The 18,416-nt window shown below is 36.5% G+C and overlaps 1 protein-coding gene and 1 non-coding gene across 25 annotated transcripts in view; one reads left to right on the top strand and one right to left on the bottom strand.

The window, feature by feature from the left end:
- Positions 1 to 18,416, top strand: part of Atrx (ATRX, chromatin remodeler) — a 146,333-nt gene that overhangs the window by 116,593 nt on the left and 11,324 nt on the right. For all 24 annotated transcript variants that reach the window (NM_001105757.2, XM_063279780.1, XM_039099473.2 and 21 more), the window contains 5 exons: positions 122 to 275; positions 2,053 to 2,159; positions 4,046 to 4,154; positions 5,411 to 5,588; positions 6,643 to 6,837. In NM_001105757.2, the coding sequence (NP_001099227.2) occupies positions 122 to 275; positions 2,053 to 2,159; positions 4,046 to 4,154; positions 5,411 to 5,588; positions 6,643 to 6,837 (743 nt within the window). The remainder of the gene's footprint in view (positions 1 to 121; positions 276 to 2,052; positions 2,160 to 4,045; positions 4,155 to 5,410; positions 5,589 to 6,642; positions 6,838 to 18,416) is intronic.
- Positions 4,858 to 5,042, bottom strand: LOC120099513 (U2 spliceosomal RNA). Its single transcript, XR_005498674.1, has one exon. It is a non-coding gene; the product is annotated as a U2 spliceosomal RNA (small nuclear RNA).

Below are 18,416 nucleotides of genomic sequence, written 5' to 3'. Positions count from 1 at the left end.
TTCCCTTCCCCTGTCCTTAGCAGCCATCAGTCTCTTAGCTTTCTTACTCTAGCTTGTTTGCTGTTATTCAGGGAGTTTTGCTGATTATTGTACTTACTTATGTTCCATTTATTTTATTTAGGTAAAACTACTTCCACTTCTAACCCAAGTAGCCCAGCTCCAGATTGGTACAAAGATTTTGTTACAGATGCTGATGCTGAGGTTTTAGAACATTCTGGAAAAATGGTACTTCTTTTTGAAATTCTTCGAATGGCAGAAGAAATTGGGGATAAAGTGTAAGCTTTTTTTATATATATATCTGTTAGATAAATTAACTTTTTGGTAACCATACTATTGTTTATAAAGTTTATTTAAACAAATCTGATCTATTTTCTTCTAATGAGAAGTTGTAATTTCTTTGATTATTACACTGTCATGCCAGTACAACTTGCTACCTTTCTTATAAGTGCCTTGTTCTGAGTATATAAGCCAGTTTTTTCTTTGGTGCCTTCGTAATATAGTTCAGGATGGTCTTAAACTCAGCAGTCTTTCTGCCTTTGATTCTCAGATGCTGGGATTAATTGGTAAAAATATGTTTTGATGCAGAAACAATAGGAATTGATAGATTAAATACAGGCGATAAATAATCAGACTGTTAGCTCTGCAACTTATATGACTAGTGGATTATGGTATTAATTCCTAAAATGGGAAGGCTAAAGAGGAAACAAGTGTATTAGAAGAAATGTAGCATTTTGGGGGGTCTATGCTAACTTTTGAATAACATGTTACTCTTAAAAGATGAAAAGTAGGAACTAGGTATTTGAGTTTAGATACAAGTGGAGAAATGACTCTTTTCATACACGTTTGTTGCTTGTTTTTCTGTTATCAATTTGTACAATTTAAAATCAATTTGAGAGCTCAGGGGATGTCTGTAGCTTAGTGGTAGAGTGCTTGCCTAGTGTGTACAAGGTTTGACCATTAGCACCTTCAATTTTTTATTTGCACATGATCTTTATCAGTGATTTTCTCATCATTGTAACAAAATACCTGATAGAAACAACTTAGAGGAGGAGAGGTTTACTCTGGCTATGGTTACAGAGGGAGTTTAGTTCATCCTTCCAAAAGGGGTAAGCATGACAGAGGGAGTGTGACACGGCCATTGTTCACAAACCCCAGGAAGTAGATAAAGCCCATCTACCCACAGCGATCGGTTTCTGCAAGTATTGCTTTAAAAAGTTTCTAATTACATGTGTGTGTGTTCCCAGTGCCATGGCACATGTGGGGAAGTCACAAGAAAACTTAAGGAGTCGGTTTTCTCCTTCCACCATGTGGGACCCTGGGGTTGAATTCAAGTTGTCTGACCTGGTGGCAAGCACCTTTACCCACTGAACCATCTTGCCAGCCTTGTATTGCTCTTTATATTTTCATATGAAATGCTAATAAAGCAGGTGAAACCAAAATAGCTTATTCAGGTAAGAGTATTTTTTATCAAACATTGAACAACTTTGTTATTTTTAATTAGAAGACATTGGTATATTGACATTTGATCATAATGACTCTTAACTTCTTTGCATGATACATAACTCAGTGATTCCTAAACTAGTCTTTATTGCTAATTGATTTAGGCTGACTTCTTTTCCAGTTTAATAGTCCAAATTCCTTATCAATATCAGTTAAATAGTATTTCTAGGTACTTAAAGGCCTGAAGTTTGTAGTTCAGAATTGTTTGAGTGACTTCATTGAAGCTTGCATGTTGGATTCTGGGGAAGGCAGCTGAGGCAATGGAACTATTGCCATTGCTGTGTCTAGACTCTTGCATTGACCTTCTGCTGTCCTTCAGTGATGCATTACCATATAGAATTGATTTGCCTTTCTTTGGTGTGTGTTTGTATTGTTGTTGTCCTGTGCCTAACAGCTTACAATAAGATTGTTAATTTCTGTAAATATATCTTGTTGGGGCTTTTGGATTTTGATTATAAAGTTTTATGTTAAATTTATAGATAATTAGGAAAAATGATAACTTTACAGGATTGATCTTCTAATCCATAAACACTAATCTTTTCTTTTCTTAAGTCTTGTTTTTAGTCAGTCGCTCATATCTCTGGACTTGATTGAAGATTTTCTTGAATTGGCTAGTAGGGAGAAAACAGAAGATAAAGATAAACCTCTTATTTATAAAGGTAAGTTATTAGCATATCTATATTATAATTTTTAAAATACCCCCTTGAACACAATGAACATTTTACAGATAAAGGAAACCAAATAACCCAGTATCTTGCCACCCTGTCATGTCAAAATATCTCCTCGTCTTTATCACACACATCTAGTCAGTCTGTCTCTATTTCTTGTCTCTGTTTGTTCCACTTTCCCTCCTCATTTTGAAGTAGGGTCTTGACATTTAGCTAAGATGGCCAAACTCATGGTCTTCTTTTCTCAGCATCATTTGTGGTGGGGTTACAGCAGTGGCTGTAGTGCTTGGTTTGGTTTCTTCCCTTTGTTTACAGCTTTCTTGTATACTTTTGGGGTCTACAGGGTAACATTGTGGGAACAAATGTGCATTAATGTTTCATCCTATTGGTACTCTTTCATCATTTAGCAAAAACTAGTAACACTAACAATACAATGGTAGGCAATTTAGCACTGAAAACAAGTTTATTAATGCATAATTCATATCTTACACATTTTACTCAATGTGAAAAGTCCACTGGTTTTGGATATTTAGATATGTGAAACTAATACCATAGTCGATTTTTAAGTATCAGAATTTGGAACAGTGTTGGTTTTAATTAAGGTTATCAGACTCAGGTTAGGTATTATTATCTAGTAGTCTATGCAGTATGCCAAAATTCAGAGCACTCCCAAATCTTAAGAGTTTTAGGTTGTGACCAGTTTGGCAAACTCCCAGGTTAAAGGGGGTAGAAGACAGCCTTGAGAGCCATTTCTTGGAAATTTCCCACGTTTTGTTTGAGTAAGGTACTGGGATTCCAGGCATGAGGCAGTATGGTAAATTAATTGACAGTGTTTAAGAAAGACCTATTTCTCTGCTTTTGTTCAGTAACAGTCGTGTAACTCTCGTGGGCTTAATTGGCAGCCTTGGCTATGGAGTGAAACTGTTCCTCAACAAAACACTGAAAAGTGGTAGGAGAATGGCTTTACAAAATTAATATGCAGACCTCATTTCTGTTTATTGTGGATGGACCTGCAGGGCTTTGTACATGCTAGCAAAGAGTTTCTTACTGAGTTATCTCTTCAGTAATATAATCCACCTTTTAGTTTTGGGTTTTCTTTTTTCTTTTTCCCTTTTTTTTTTTTTTTCCGAAGCTGGGGACCGAACCCAGGGCCTTGCGCTTGCTAGGCAAGCGCTCTACCACTGAGCCAAACCTAGTTTTGGGTTTTCTATGTGGGTGTTTTGTGCCTGTATATACATGGGCCTCTGAGTATATGGAGGCCAGATGTCTCTTTCTCAGTCACTCTCCATCTAGGCTGACAGGCTAGTGAACCCCTGGCATCTGGTGCCTACCACCATGCCGGGATCTGAACCCAGGTCCTCATGTTTGAAAAGCAGGCACCAAGCCATTTACCCAGAAAGTAACATTTAGTTTCTGTTCTTAAATATAGAGTCTCAAATTCCCTCTGTATCTGATCATGACCTTAAAGATCTTATCTTCCTGCCTCTACCTCCCAAGTGGTGCCAGAATTGTATGGCTACAACCTGCACCACCTTTGTTCTTATTTCATACCAAGAGTGCAGGGCTCCATGCATTCTGCCAGCTGAGCTACATCTCCGGCTTGCGTTTTGATGTTTTCAGAATGTCTAGCTATGGAGGTGTAGCCCAGTCTGGATGGTGAAATTGCCCTCCTGGTACTAGGATTATAGGCATGTACTATTCCACCTCCTTCCATCTCATGAGTCTGGGGAATCAAAATCAGGTTGTCAAGCTTTTTAGCCGGAACCTTTACCCCATCAGCCATCTTGCTTTTAAGTGATTATTCAAGGAAGAAAATCTACAATTATGAAAGAGTAACACATGAAATTCCTCTTTGAGTTTTCTTACTACATTTTCAGGTGAAGGAAAGTGGCTCCGAAATATTGACTATTACCGTTTGGATGGTTCTACTAATGCACAGTCAAGGAAGAAGTGGGCTGAAGAATTTAATGATGAAACCAATGTGAGGTATGAAGCATTTTCTGTATGTATAGATATTTTAAATTTATGTTCAGTAAAATTAACTTTTTAATATAGTCTCTCATTTTTAATGATGTAATCAAGGCCAAAACCAGGTGAATTACAACCTTCACCCCAAAATTTCTCATGTACATTGTAGCCATGTGAATCTCGCATCTGTCACTTACAAATTGTATTTGAGCAGACCTGGTGGAAGCATATGTTGTAACTCCAGCATTTGGGAGGCAGAGGCAAGTGGATCTTTGTAAGGTCAGTGCCAGCCTGGTCTATAGTAAATTGCAGTCCAGCCAGGGCAACACCACTTCTGTCTCGAAAATATTTGTGATTCATGCTTCTTTCCTTTTTATTTTTGAGTTCTAGGTCATCATAGTCATTGCCTTCTCAAGATCCTTTGAATTGTTCCCAGGTTTTGGAATTAAAATTAAACCTATTCTAAATGTTCTTGTACAAGTTTTTGTCATCACTAGTATTTTCCTTATACTGATGCAGTCTGAGGATCTTAAATGCTGGTTTGTGTGATAATCTTACGTTTATCTATCTGTGAGATTGTCAGTTTTCCAAAGCGACTCCATGGTCTTGTATTCGTTTCAGCAATGTAAGAAAGTTCGAGTTGTGCATTCTTCTCGGCACTTAACTCTTGTCCTATTTTCCCAAAACCTAGTAGGTTTATTCATTCATTCACGTTCTCCAAAGGTGGTGCAGTGTTCTGGAGGAACTGAAATACCAGGTCGATGCGTGGAGTGGACAGAAACTGCTCCTGTCCCATCTCTTAGCTCCAAAAATCCATGGAGCATACTGGCCTCGGATAGAGGATACATTGGATAGTACACTCATAACACACTATACTTGATTTTAGCCAAAAGGCCGAGAAATAATCTTAATGTGATTTTTTAATTTGCTTTTCTCCAATCATAAATCATACAGATTGAATTCTTATATGTATATTGGTAATTTTTTATTTAAAATAATTTTACATCTATTTTGATCATATTCTTTTTCTTCTCCCAACTCTTCTGAATCTTTAAGTCCTCTTTAATTATAAATTATTAGAAGTTTTAAAGTTAATGTTATAGTTATAATTAATATAATAATTAATGCAATTACCAACTTCTGATTTCTTTGTTTTTTGAAAGCTGATTCATCTTACTTAAACCACTGTAGATGAAAGTATGCTTTGTATGTGAAGTGTTGTAATGTTAAAGTCCTATCATAGCTAAGCTTTTATTTTATATTTTTTCTTTCAGAGGGCGATTGTTTATCATTTCCACTAAAGCAGGATCTCTTGGGATTAACCTGGTAGCTGCTAATAGAGTGATTATATTTGATGCTTCGTGGAATCCATCTTATGACATCCAGAGTATATTCAGAGTTTATCGCTTTGGACAAACTAAGCCTGTTTATGTATATAGGTTCTTAGCTCAGGTAGGTTTGTCATTTACATTTCTTTTATGTGAAAGTATTGGGTGAAACTGATAATATTCTAAAGGTGCAGAAAGAATACAGATGAAAATGAATACTTTAGACTTGTACAGCATAGATCTCTTACAAAGGGACAGTTGAAAATATTCTGTAAATTTATTAAATATTACAGAAATTTATTCTGTAAATAAACCAGAAGTCAAGTTAGCCTTAGCAGCCAGACGTGCTGGCACAGAGCTGTGATTCTAGCACATAGGATGTGTAGGCAGGAAGGTGGTAGTTTCAAGGACAGTCTTGTTTACAGAGTGAGATCTTTGTTTAAAAACGAAATCACTCCCCTTCAGAATTCAGACAAAAGAAAATAAAATTGAAGAAAAAATTTTATTTCCAGTTCATTTACATTTGTAGAGTTAAATTGTCCTTTTAGCTCATAGCATATCTGCTTTAGGAGCAGATGTGACATACACTCCCACCTGCACCTAAATCCAGGCTTTTCTCAGTTACATTTTACTGGTAGATCCTTACTTGGTCTTCCTGAGTGTTGTATATCTTTCCCGTTATTTAAATGTACAGCTTCTTTATATTTTAGTTTATAGGTAATGAATACATATGTCAATCTTGTTCTGGGTTAAAGAAAGCAACATTTGACATCAGAGAAATTTTGGTTATTTTTAGCCTTTTATACACAAAAACCTAATTTCTAATTTCAGTACGCATCTAAATTTTCTTTCATGTACCATTCTTTCTGTTTGTCCTGATATCTGCCTGATCTCTGAATTTCACCAAGTATAGAACTATCTCAAGGCAGCACACAAATTTACTTTGGTCAGATAATTTAGAATGACTCTCCATAGTCTAATTTTCTTAATTTGATGATAAATCAAGGTGGTAAGTTTTCTTAAGCAGATGAACTCTGTCATGAATGGAGGAACACTGCTGGTATTCCTTACAACCTTGAGCTGTTACCCTTTTATATTGACCAGTAATTATCTGAAGTTCTATGTTGACCGAATTTCCTTATTTATATAATTGTTCCTTTCTTCTTTCTTTAACAAAGGGAACCATGGAAGATAAGATTTACGATCGTCAGGTAACAAAGCAGTCACTATCTTTCCGAGTTGTTGATCAACAGCAGGTTGAGCGTCATTTTACCATGAATGAGCTTACTGAACTTTATACTTTTGAGCCAGACTTATTAGATGACCCTAATTCAGAAAAGAAGAAGAAAAGGGATACCCCCATGCTGCCAAAGGTATGATCATTCAGATTATTAGGTTAACTAACAAAGCAAATGCCAATACTGGCCAAGGGAAACTGGACTACTACAGTGAAAGTGAGTCTTCTGAAGACCATACTTAACAGATTTTCAGAGGTTAATTTATATTTAATAAGCTTTAATCTATATGATTATAAATGTAAGGATGCCTGATTGCTTCTCCATAGGCACTATAAAAGATAGTATTTCTGAAAAGCATGCTCTATCTTAAATAACATTCCTACCGCCCAGAAAGATGTCTGAGCAAATACCTAAGTGGAAATCATGAAGACTGTATTTTCCTATTCCTCTCCAGTTGAGCATGCGCATATTTAATTAACTGTACTAGTAAGTTAGCTGTCTCTTCTTTACCTTCTTATCTGTCATAGAGCAATTAAGAATCAGAAAATTGGTTTATAAAAATTCCCTATCCTCCTAGTTAATGAGGGAACTGTAAATCAGAACCATAGTGCGATACTACCTTATACCTGTTAGGGTTGCCAGTAAGGAACAAAACGTGGTAAGTATTAGCGGCAGTGTGGATAAAGGCAGTGTGGATAAAGGAAACCCTTCTGTGCTTCTGGTCTGGGTGTACATTAGTGCTGCCACAACTCAAAACAGTACGGATGTTCTTTTAAAATTAAAATACAATTACCATATACTCCAGCAGCGTCATTTCTAGATAGATGAAAAGCAATCAAATGTCTGGATAGTGAAGTATCTGAAATCCTGGTTTTGTGCTTACTGTAGTATTAGTCACAGTAACTAGCCTGTGAAGTAAATCTAAATGTTAATCAGCAGGTGAGTGCATAAACTTTATCTCACCTTGAAAAACAGTGACAGAATCCTATTCACAACAATATAGAGGTTCTTATGCAAAGTAAAAGAAACCAGATGTAAGATGAGTCCCCTTATGCGCTTTCTACATCCTGTTTTGTTGACTCACAAAGGGGTGCTCGCTAGGAAATTTGTGTAATCGGCACGTTTTGGTCAAAGGACATAAAGCTTCGATCAGGCCAGATAAATTTCTTCTAGAGTAGTATTATGCATCCTAGTATCTGTGTTGCCAGCAGAGTAAATCTCAAGCGATCTTATCATCAAAAGATATCACCAGTAGAGCTTTTAGAAGTAATGGGTTATGACATTGATTCTAGTGATTCTTTCGCGGGTGTGTCCATACCTGGAAACTCACTGACTTAAATACATTAACTCTGTTCAGGCTTTTGTATGTTTCTCATAAGGAGAAAAGCCTATGTTATTTTTCTAATTTAAATAAATATTTTATAAGCTAGTCCCATTCTAATCCTCAAGAAGGCTATGTATACATACACTTTTTCCTGTTATCTTGATTGAGACCATTGTGAAAGCAGATAGCTGGGTAACACTTTAGTCACTTGTAAAGCCCATTATTTTTCCATATGATTGTATACCTTAAATAGCCATTTAAGGAAGGAATATTTTTGTTTTTGTTTTATAAAGAACAGCCTCTAGTGCTAACATAGCATTTTGAAGAAATATGTATATATAACTCACATAAGTATTATTTATTTTTAAATACATATCTCCACATTTTTGTATTCTTTGATTTGGACACAGGATCTCATTATGTTTTTTTTTTTTTTTTTTTTGGTTCTTTTTTTTTTTTTTTTTTCGGAGCTGGGGACCGAACCCAGGGCCTTGCGCTTCCTAGGCAAGCGCTCTACCACTGAGCTAAATTCCCAGCCCCAGGATCTCATTATGTTATCTTCAAACTTACTGTTTTCCTGCCTCAGCCTCCTAAGTACTATGGCTACAGGGATTTAAAATGTTTTTAATGGTGTGTGTGTGTGTGTGTGTGTGTGTGTGTGTGTGTGTGTGTGTGTGTGTGTGTGTATTTGCTTATACGCATGCATATATAAGCAAATATGTTAGTTTTCTAATAAGAGAAACTTGAATTTAAAGTTTATTGACACAGAATTTTGGATGGACCTTTTTGTTTTCTACAATCTAGTCTGGCCTTAAACTGGTTATATAGCTAAGGATGACTTTGAACTTCTTATCCTCTTGCTCTATATCCCAAGTACTATGATTAAGATTTATGCTACCATGCCCATCTTGAAAGAACTTGTTTTTATGACAACTTCAAATTTCTTAGACAAATTTCAGGGTACTTATATGTTTAAAACAACCATTTTTAATCAATTACTTTTAAAATGAAAAGTATCATTATAATATTCATGTTAGGAAATACTATTAATAATGATATGTCTTCATTAGGTATGGAATGTGATTTTTTCTTTTGGACCACACAGGATTTCCCTGTGTACCCTGGCTGTCTTGGAACTCTTTAGACCCGGCTAGCTTTGAACTCACAGAGATCTGCCTGTGTCTGCCTCTCAAGTACTAGGATTAAAGTGTACATCACCACTGCCAGATTGAGAATGGGAAATTTATTTGTGGTACTGGAGATGAGATCCAGGGTCTTGCAAATGCCAGGAAAGCTTCTACTGCTGAGCATACCCAGCTCTTTACCTTCTCACTGTGTGTGTATGCATAGGTGTCTTGGTTACTCAGGTCTTTATACGTGGGAGGCAACAATATAGCACTTGAGTTATAACCCAGACAGCCTAGGATTTCTGAAACTGGGTCTTCTATATAGCTCAGAATAGCCTCAAGCTGTTTATCTCCTGAGTGCTGATTTTATATTCTTCAGTAGTCTGAATGTTTCCTATGCAGTAGCTAAGTTGCTTTGTACATTTAACAGCACACAAAAATAATTTAATAATACTATACTATTGTTTTATGGGTTTCTTTTTCAAGTAGATAGATCTTAAAAATATTTTCAAGTGCATACTATAAAAAGTAGTAAATTAATTTGTTCCCCAACACCTTTTGTATTATTTCTGTATAATTTCACTTAAGGGTTTGTATATATGTTTATAATTTTAAAAATAGTTCCCCTCTCCAATTTGAGATTATTTCATATCTAATTTTATCTAATTAGCATCTTTTCTAAAATTATACCTAATGTTACATTTCAGCTTGTATAGGAAATAGCTCCTAATTAGTAATATTTCTAATAGGAAATAAACAATCCAGTTAGAAACCGGTGAATTGGTATACATGGCGTGCATACCTTTAATCCCAGTATATGGAAGTGGCAAGAAGAGCAGTTGTACAAGTTTAACATATACTACACAGCAAATTAGCACATATCTCTAATATCAATCACATGGAGGCTGAGACTCGAGGATTATGAGCCTGAGGCCAGCTTGGGTTACATACTGTACCAAAAGCCAAATTAGAGGAAATTATTAGAGGGAATAGAGAGAAAGTCAAGGCTTAGCATGATTATGTCACTTAACCTGGTGTATGCATCTAATTTGTATTGACGCTGGCCTTCAGATCTGCTCTGCTGAGTACTGCAGCAAATGTTTTTCACTTTGCTGGGATTGAACTTTATGACCTTATGCATACTATGCAAGCTCTGTACTACTGACCTATACTCTGAATATTATACTTTATTGTTGTCCCTCACTCCTAAAAATTATAGTTGCTACCAAATATAGGAAACATGGAGAAGGACCCCTGGGATTCTGAAGATTCAATAACTTGTTTAGCATACATTTTTTGAGACAGAGTTTCCCTATGTGGCCTCGGCTATCCTGATCTAGTCAGGTAGACCAGGTTGGCCTCAAACTCAGATCCACTTGCCTAAGTCTCCCAAGTGTTGGGATTAAAGGCATGCACCACCACTGCTTGGCTTAGGATGCTTTATTTTAATAAAAAAGTTTTTAAAATTCAGAATGCTTTCACAGTCAATAATCTCAGAAAACTGGGATTTAGAGAGTTTGTGTGACCAGTGAGGTTAGAGCTAAAATTTGAACCTTGAAGTCACCATCCCTTTTCAACTAGATCCCCTCTGCTTTTATATACTTAATGTATTGGACTTCAACGTAAGTCCATTAAGTGTTTGTACTGGCTGGTTTTGTGTGTCAACTTGACACAAGCTGAAGTTATCACAGAGAAAGGAGCCTCCCTTGAGGAAATGCCTCCATGAGATCCAGCTGTAAGGCATTTTCTCAATTAGCGATCAGGTGGAGGACCCAGCCCATTGTGGGTGGTGCTATCCCTGGGCTGGTAGTCTTGGGTTCTATAAGAGAGCAAGCTGAGTAAGCCAGGGGAAGCAAGCCAGTAAGTAACACGCCTCCATGGCCTCTGCATCAGCTCCTGCTTCCTGACCTGCTTGGGTTTCAGTCCTGACTTCCTTTGGTGATGAACAGCAATGTGGAAGTGTAAGCTGAATAAACCCTTTCCTTCCCAACTTGCTTCTTGGTCCTGATGTTTGTGCAGGAATAGAAACCCTGACTAAGACAGTGTTTTTCTCTTAAGTGAACAGAAGAAATGTCCTGGGTTATATATTAGAAATCTGTACAGGCACATACCTAAATGTACCATCCAGTTCTTTGGAAAAGTTGAAGGTGAGGACTTGCTTAAAAATATATTGAAAATAGGAGTTGCTATGGCATTGCTGAGACCACAGGGAGAACAGCAATTCCTAAAAGAAATGTGAAGTAAATGGCACAAGTTGGAGGATCCGAAAGAAAATAATCATACTGTAGGGTTACAGGTGGATGGGGATGGGTTAATAGAACTTAGATTAGAAATCACATTATGGCCGTAGGATCTATTGAACTTTAAACAGGAAGCATTTTTCATCTTAGAAAAAGTATTTTGTGTGACAGTGTAGAAGATGCATTAGAGAAAATAAAGTGGATGTTAAAACCCTTGTTAGGATACTGTTGAGATGACGTAGATGAGCGGTAATGACAGGCCTAAATAAAGCCCGTGTGAACAGCAGGGCTGTACAGTCCAGTTAGTAAAGGCTACATTTGTCCCTCAGGCTGTATTTACCAGCTTACTTCATGGCGCCAAAACCTTGATAGGGTTTATATTGACATTTGCAGTGAAATATTTCTTGTCTTTTGAACCTGCTTTTATTAAAGTTATCTATTATTACTATACAATTGTGATTACAGTCCCTTTTATCTATAATTTTAATTATCCTTAATTTTTTTCATATTATATATTTTGATCATGTTTTCTCCCTTCCCCACATCCCACTCACCCAAGTTTATGTTCTTTCTCTTGTTTTGGTTTTTCACCTTTGCTTTGTTTTGGCTTTTACTTTTGTGTTTTTTGTATTATCTTTAGTCAAAAAATGATATATCTTAATTCTTGTTCTCAATTTACATTATCTAAGTAGTTATTAAGTAGCATGCCTTCTCTATGTTAAATTTTCTGAAACTGCTAATTTCTAACGTACCTGATGTTATTATATGCCTTTCTGCCTCTTTATTGTCCTCTTAGTGCACAATTCTTGTTTTGGTATTTCTATTATTATTATTTTTTTTTTTTTAGTTTTCCTTCTCAACTTTCTAATTAGATTTGATGTCTCAGCTGTAGTTTATTAGTCACTTGACTGTGCTTTGGTCTCTTATTTTTATAGGTCTTTCGAGGCAACAACTCCATTCTTCCTTTGCTCTCTTCCATAGTGAGCCGTGTAACACTAGCCTTTAAAACATACAGAATGTCACTGCACTCTCACAATTCCTTAATGATGTACTGTCATTGAGAGGTGTGACTACAGTTTATTGAGTATTTAGTCTTACTCTTAGTCTCTCAGGGTACATTTCAAAAAGGAAGAGAATTGATTGGTTTTGCCTTGTGTCTGTCTGGCTTTGTTGGGTCTGTTTGCACTTTGCACGTCCTACACAAGTGCTCCTCTGCTGAACCGCATACCAGCTCTGTATATTGTACCTTCAGTTCCTTCTTGAATCTGCCATATTACTCAACTCCATTCATGGTGATAGCACATTAACTTGTATTTTCTTAAGTCTACACATTGGATTCTTAGTTGTTGTTGCCAGTGAATTTTTTTCTCTTTTTTGAAATTCAATAGCTTCATAATCCTGTGAATACTTTTTTCTTTTAGTGAATTAAATTTAAGATCTTCTGAATCATTTCTGCTAAGTGTCTATTCATCTCTTTTGGTTTGCTTTTGGTTTTTTGCTTTTTGGTTTCTTGCTCTATAGCTTAGACTCACCTTGAATTCCCTTTGTAGCTTAGGCTGTCCTTGAACATCTAGTAGTCCTACTGCTTCAGCATCCTGAAGACTGGAGTTACAGGTATCAGTCCTCAATAATACTCAGCTCCATAGTTAGGGTTTCTTTTGCATTGATAAAACATCATGACCAAAGGCAACTGGGTGAGGAAAGGGTTATGGCTTACAGTAGCGTCCATCTTCAGGGGAAGTCAAGGCAGTAACTGAAGGCAGAAACAGATGCAGGAACTGAAACAGAATAAGAAGGAGTGCTGCTTACTGGCTCACTTCCTCTGGTCTGCTCAGTTCACTCTCTCATATACCCCTGGACCACTTGCTCAAGATGGCACTACCTCCAGTGGTTGGGTTGGTCCTTCCACATCAGTCATCAGTCAAGAAAGTGCCATACAGACTAGACTTGTCCTGGCAGTCTAAAGGAGGAATCATTTTCTCATTTTCTCTATTCAGGTTCTTTGTCCCAAATAACTCTAGCTTGTGTCAAGGTGACAAAACAAAACAAAAAATAACTGATGTACTAGGTTCTATCCATCCTTTTAATTTTTCAGAGTAATGTTCTTCAGTCATTGTGAGCCTTCACCAAATTTTACTGAGTTGGTGCCTGATTCTCAACTATTTGTTTCTTAAATATTAATGTCACCTCTGTTAACACATATGTAAATGTTCTTTGGAAAAAATGCTTTTCTGGCAATAAATATATAGATTGCATAGGTTTTAATGATCTGATCTTGGCCAGGGCCACATTTCATAATACACTTAAAAGTAGGTGTTTCGTTCCTCTTAAGTACAGTGTACTCAGCCTAGGTTCTGTACCCTTTATTAAGAAAACAAAAGCCAGTATAACTGGCATAGAAGCCTTTCTGCATTTCCCTTTGCAGCACTGTACCACTTATGTCTCTTTAAGTGTGGACTGCATGTTGGTAATTGTAGGGAGGACAAAATGGGGATTTAAGCTGAAGCACCCTAAGTGAGCCTTCAGGTTGCCTTTCTCCACCCTGACTTTGTGGACAGTTTTCTCCCCTAGACGTTAGTCCTTTATGCCAGCTCAAAGCATACTTTACTGAACAGAGATGTTATTGTACAGTTTTATTAGCCAGCACACAATAATATCAGGTTTTAGGTTTGTCATTTTTAACACTAGAGTAGAATACCATTAAAATAATTTGGTGTAAAGCTTGGAATAGCTAATCAGCTTATTTTAGGAACTTTCTCTGAGCTTGCATACATTTGCTTTTGAGACATAGGATTCACATGGTGGCACATGAGTCTGATTTTTGCTGCCATCTACTAAGGAGCCAAGTTTATAATTGAAATATGAAGTTTAATGTCAGTTGTTACTTCTCTGCCTCTTTTATATGTTTAGTTCTTTTGTTTAATAAAACAAAGTCTAGTGGTATTCATGCATATGGGTTTTCTGATACAAAAGTTCTTAATATTTCTCTGAATAAGAATAGAATACTGGGCTGGGTATTGGTAGTGTGCATTCTTTAATCCCAGCACTTGGAAGGCAGAGGCATGCAGATCATAGTGGGTTCGAGGCCAGACTCGTCTACAAAGTGAGTTCCAGGACTGCCAGGGATACACAGATACCCTTTCTCAAAAAATAAAAAATAAAAAAAAATAGAATACCAGAAAATACAAGTTTAAGAGGAATTATTTTAGCTATACCAGTACTTTTTAGATTATCAAAATCTCTTATTTGGTGTTTGTTAGGATATTGATGCCATGTAGAAGGGACAGCTGGTTTGTGTCTTTTCTTTATTTTAGGTCTTCTGCTAAATATGCTTTTGGAAGTAAATCTTGTTGGTGTTTCTTTTTCCCCTCTAATTCTTAAAATGTATTTGCTAGTGGGGGGAGCCACCTCAGTGGATGAGGAGGCATTTGGATAGCTTGCAGGAGTTGCATTGCACTGCAGGTGCCTTTGCTGACTGAGGTCTCTCACTCGCCCCTGTATTTGTTTTGAGATAGCATCTCACTCTTTAGTTGAGATTGCCATGGATGTCAGTATGTAGACTAGGCTGGCATACATTCTTGGCATTCCTCCTGTCTTAGTCTCTGCAGTGCTGAGATGGCAGAAATGGATCACCACACCTGGCTCATAGGGGATACTTTAAAGCAAGCTTTGTGAGCCCCACAATTCTCAAGAAATAACAATACCTACACCTCATGGAGATCACACACACACACACACACACACACACAGACACACACACACACAGACACAAACACAAACACACACACACCCTCACATGTAGTAACTGCACCAATGGTCACTGATAGTTTCCTTTGGATACTTGTTACAAATATTGCCATTTTGCTAAATTAATTTCTCTGAAAGCAATATATATTTTGAAAGAAACATCATATGAGATCTTTATCCTTATAAGATCAAAGTTTGACATATGAATGAAAACATTCAGGGGACAAAGGAAATAATCTTAGCTATACTGTGGGAGAAGCAAAATTTGAGGCCTGAGTTTCCTTCGAGATGAACTGTATCAGTTGTCTGAGTACTAACAGTAATTAGTAAATACTCACTTCAGTGAATCTGTGTGGACTCGTCAAGGAATGAATACCCTTCCCAATAACTAAGGGTTTTCTCTCCTCTTCCTTACATAATATATGAGAATTATCCTTTAGCCATCTACAGTTTCTGTAGTATTTGGGTTTTGGTATTTAGATTATCTTATTTAATAAAGACTCATTTTTCAGGTAGCTTTGTAGTGAGTTGTTAAAATAAGAAAGGACTTCTGGTCCTCCTACAAACTACACAATATACACTTGGCTGTTACTGCTGTTTTACTGGGGCTTTTGTTTGTTCTTCATTTTCTCTCTCTTTCCTCTTCCTTTTCTTAAACAAGAAAATCTAGTAGGAAGTCAAGGCCACCAAGTCTTTCTTTAGGTAACAGGGTCCATGGTGCCAATGATACCTCCAAAGAACATATTCCCAAATTCTGACAAGCTAAGCTGCCTTAGAAATTATTGGGGGTTGGGGATTTAGCTCAGTGGTAGAGCGCTTGCCTAGGAAGCACAAGGCCCTGGGTTCGGTCCCCAGCTTCAAAAAAAAAGAACCAAAAAAAAAAAAAGAAATTATTGCCAGTGGAAATTACATCATATATAATGTATCCTTGTTAGGCAGGGTGTTTTGCAAGATTCCATTGGGGAAGGGATTGAGTTGGACTTCAGAAATTGTTTCCTTATGGAGAGTTTGATACACTACAAATATTTACTACTTGCTAAGCCTGGTGATGTGTGCTTTATGATCCTCGTTTGAGAGGCTGAGGCAAGATGGTCGCAAGTTCAAGGCCCATGCTGGTTCATATCTGAAGTGTGGTCCTTAGTGTGGGTCTAATCATATACAGTTTTCCTGGAGATAGAAACATTGGATGCTGCTGCCTGCCGCACCTACAGGCACACAACCCTGCAGTGGGGCGTCTTAGGTTCACTGTCAGCTTTATAACACTATATATACCATTCTGTCTCTTACATGTTTATATCATTTTTGGGGTTGGGGATTTAGCTCAGTGGTAGAGCGCTTGCCTAGCAAATGCAAGGCCCTGGGTTCGGTCTCCAGCTCCGGAAAAAAGAAAAAAAAATGTTTATATCATTTTTATCATTTTCTTGAAAAACTGTAGTTTCTAGAACTGTGGTGACAGTTTTTGACATTTAAATCCTAAATATAGTGTTTAGTTCTTTAAATGTTAAAGAAAAAAACATTCTTATCAAGAGATGTTTTTGCCCTCTGCTAATGTCAGCTTGGCAGACAGGAAAGTTCTATGGTCGTCAATAATTCATAACTCTTGTCATAACTCTGGGGATTCGGGCCAATTTCTAATGCTCTTTATTTAGCATAGGTTATGTACTGCAAACACAAACACAGAAGTCTCAGGTTCATTCACTAAGCTGTCTACTTACTCCACACACTACAGTTTTTCTCCCACTGGAATCTGGGGAAAGAAACCGACTTCAAATGTGAAAGTAAAAGCTTTTGGAGCAGGATTATTAAATTTCTTCACTAAAATGCTAGACTTCTTCAAGTAATAAAAGGGACCTTTTTCATAGACTTTTAGTCAGTCATATGGCAGTTAAGTATTCTAGCAACCTTTTACTTCCACATATTATAAAACTAAAATTCAAAGTGATGGTAAGCAAAATATTTTTGAAATATGGCAAACCTCCTACCCTACCCCCAGGCAAAGCCTTGATTATTTTTTAACAATTTTATTTTCAAGGTTGGACTTTGGAATTAATTAGATGGGATTTTTGTCAGCTTGCCAAATACTTTAAACTTCTAAATAAATTAATTTAAACTTTTAATTTATGATTATTTTTGTTTTATTAATTGAACTAGTCACTTTTAAAGCTTAAACTAATTTAGGTGGTTAGCTGAAATACAGACCATACTTTTTTCAGTTTGTAGGCATTAAGAAAAATGTATTTAAGAAAAAGTAAAGTTTAAACAAAGACAAGTAAAGGTACACATTTGGATGTAATTTAAGCCTCATTTTGATGACTGTTGGCTTAGTGATTATAGATTCTGTTCCAGTATTGTTTTCAATAATAGTGTTACTATAGCAACAAATATAAATGCTGCTTTAAAGGAGGAAAACAAAAACCTTTCTACTGATTGTATCTTACATGGAAAAAAAAAACTTTTAACTTTCATAGTTTATTCTGGATTTGCAAGAATGTTTTTCCTGAAGAAGTAGTCTGAGGATCCTGTTACAAATATTTTTTGGCCTTCCTAATCTCATTATTTGTTTCTTATATAGATTGAATGCTGCAATTAATTTAAAAGCCAAAGATATGGGATGGTATCTGCTGCCCTGCTTCTGAGCTATATTATTTTCTATTTTTCTAAGACAGGCCTTAATTTGCGTGAATTGTATTTTTATTCTTAAAACAGAGAAAGAGAACAGGGAATTATATGCATGAATTTGTATGAGTGGCTGCTCATCTGACCAGATTTTGCATTCTTTTTTTTTTTTTTGAAATAGGGTTTCTTGCTGAACTTGGGGGCTAACAGATTTGACTAAGCTAGCTGGCTAATATGGCCTAGAGTTCATCCTTTCTCTTCTTCCTCAGCCTAGGTTTACTGCGATGCCTACCTCCTCTCCCCCTTCCTTTCTCCAAGGCTTTTTTTTCCATTTTAAATCTTTTTATTTATTCTTCTCTTATATATTACATCCCGACCACAGTTTCCCCTCCTCTCTCCTTCCCTCAGATTCACCTCAGAATAGAGCGGACCTCCCCAGGATATCAACCAAATATGAGAGATCCAAACTTGGGCTCTTATGTTTGCAAAGCAAGCACATTTCCAACTGAGCCATCCCTCTAGGGTCTTAAAGTGATGATTACAGCATACATATTTGTCCAAGGGCTTGAGTATTATCAGCATAATCAATATGTGAGGAATTTTTTTTTTATTTTCTTTTTTCTTTTTTTTTTTTTTTATTAACTTGAGTATTTCTTATAT

The sequence above is a fragment of the Rattus norvegicus genome, chromosome X (assembly GCF_036323735.1).
Source record: "Rattus norvegicus strain BN/NHsdMcwi chromosome X, GRCr8, whole genome shotgun sequence".
In the NCBI taxonomy this organism is placed as follows: domain Eukaryota; kingdom Metazoa; phylum Chordata; class Mammalia; order Rodentia; family Muridae; genus Rattus; species Rattus norvegicus.
The sequence above is the reverse complement of the archived record's forward strand: the minus strand, read 5'-3'. Positions and strand labels throughout refer to the sequence as shown.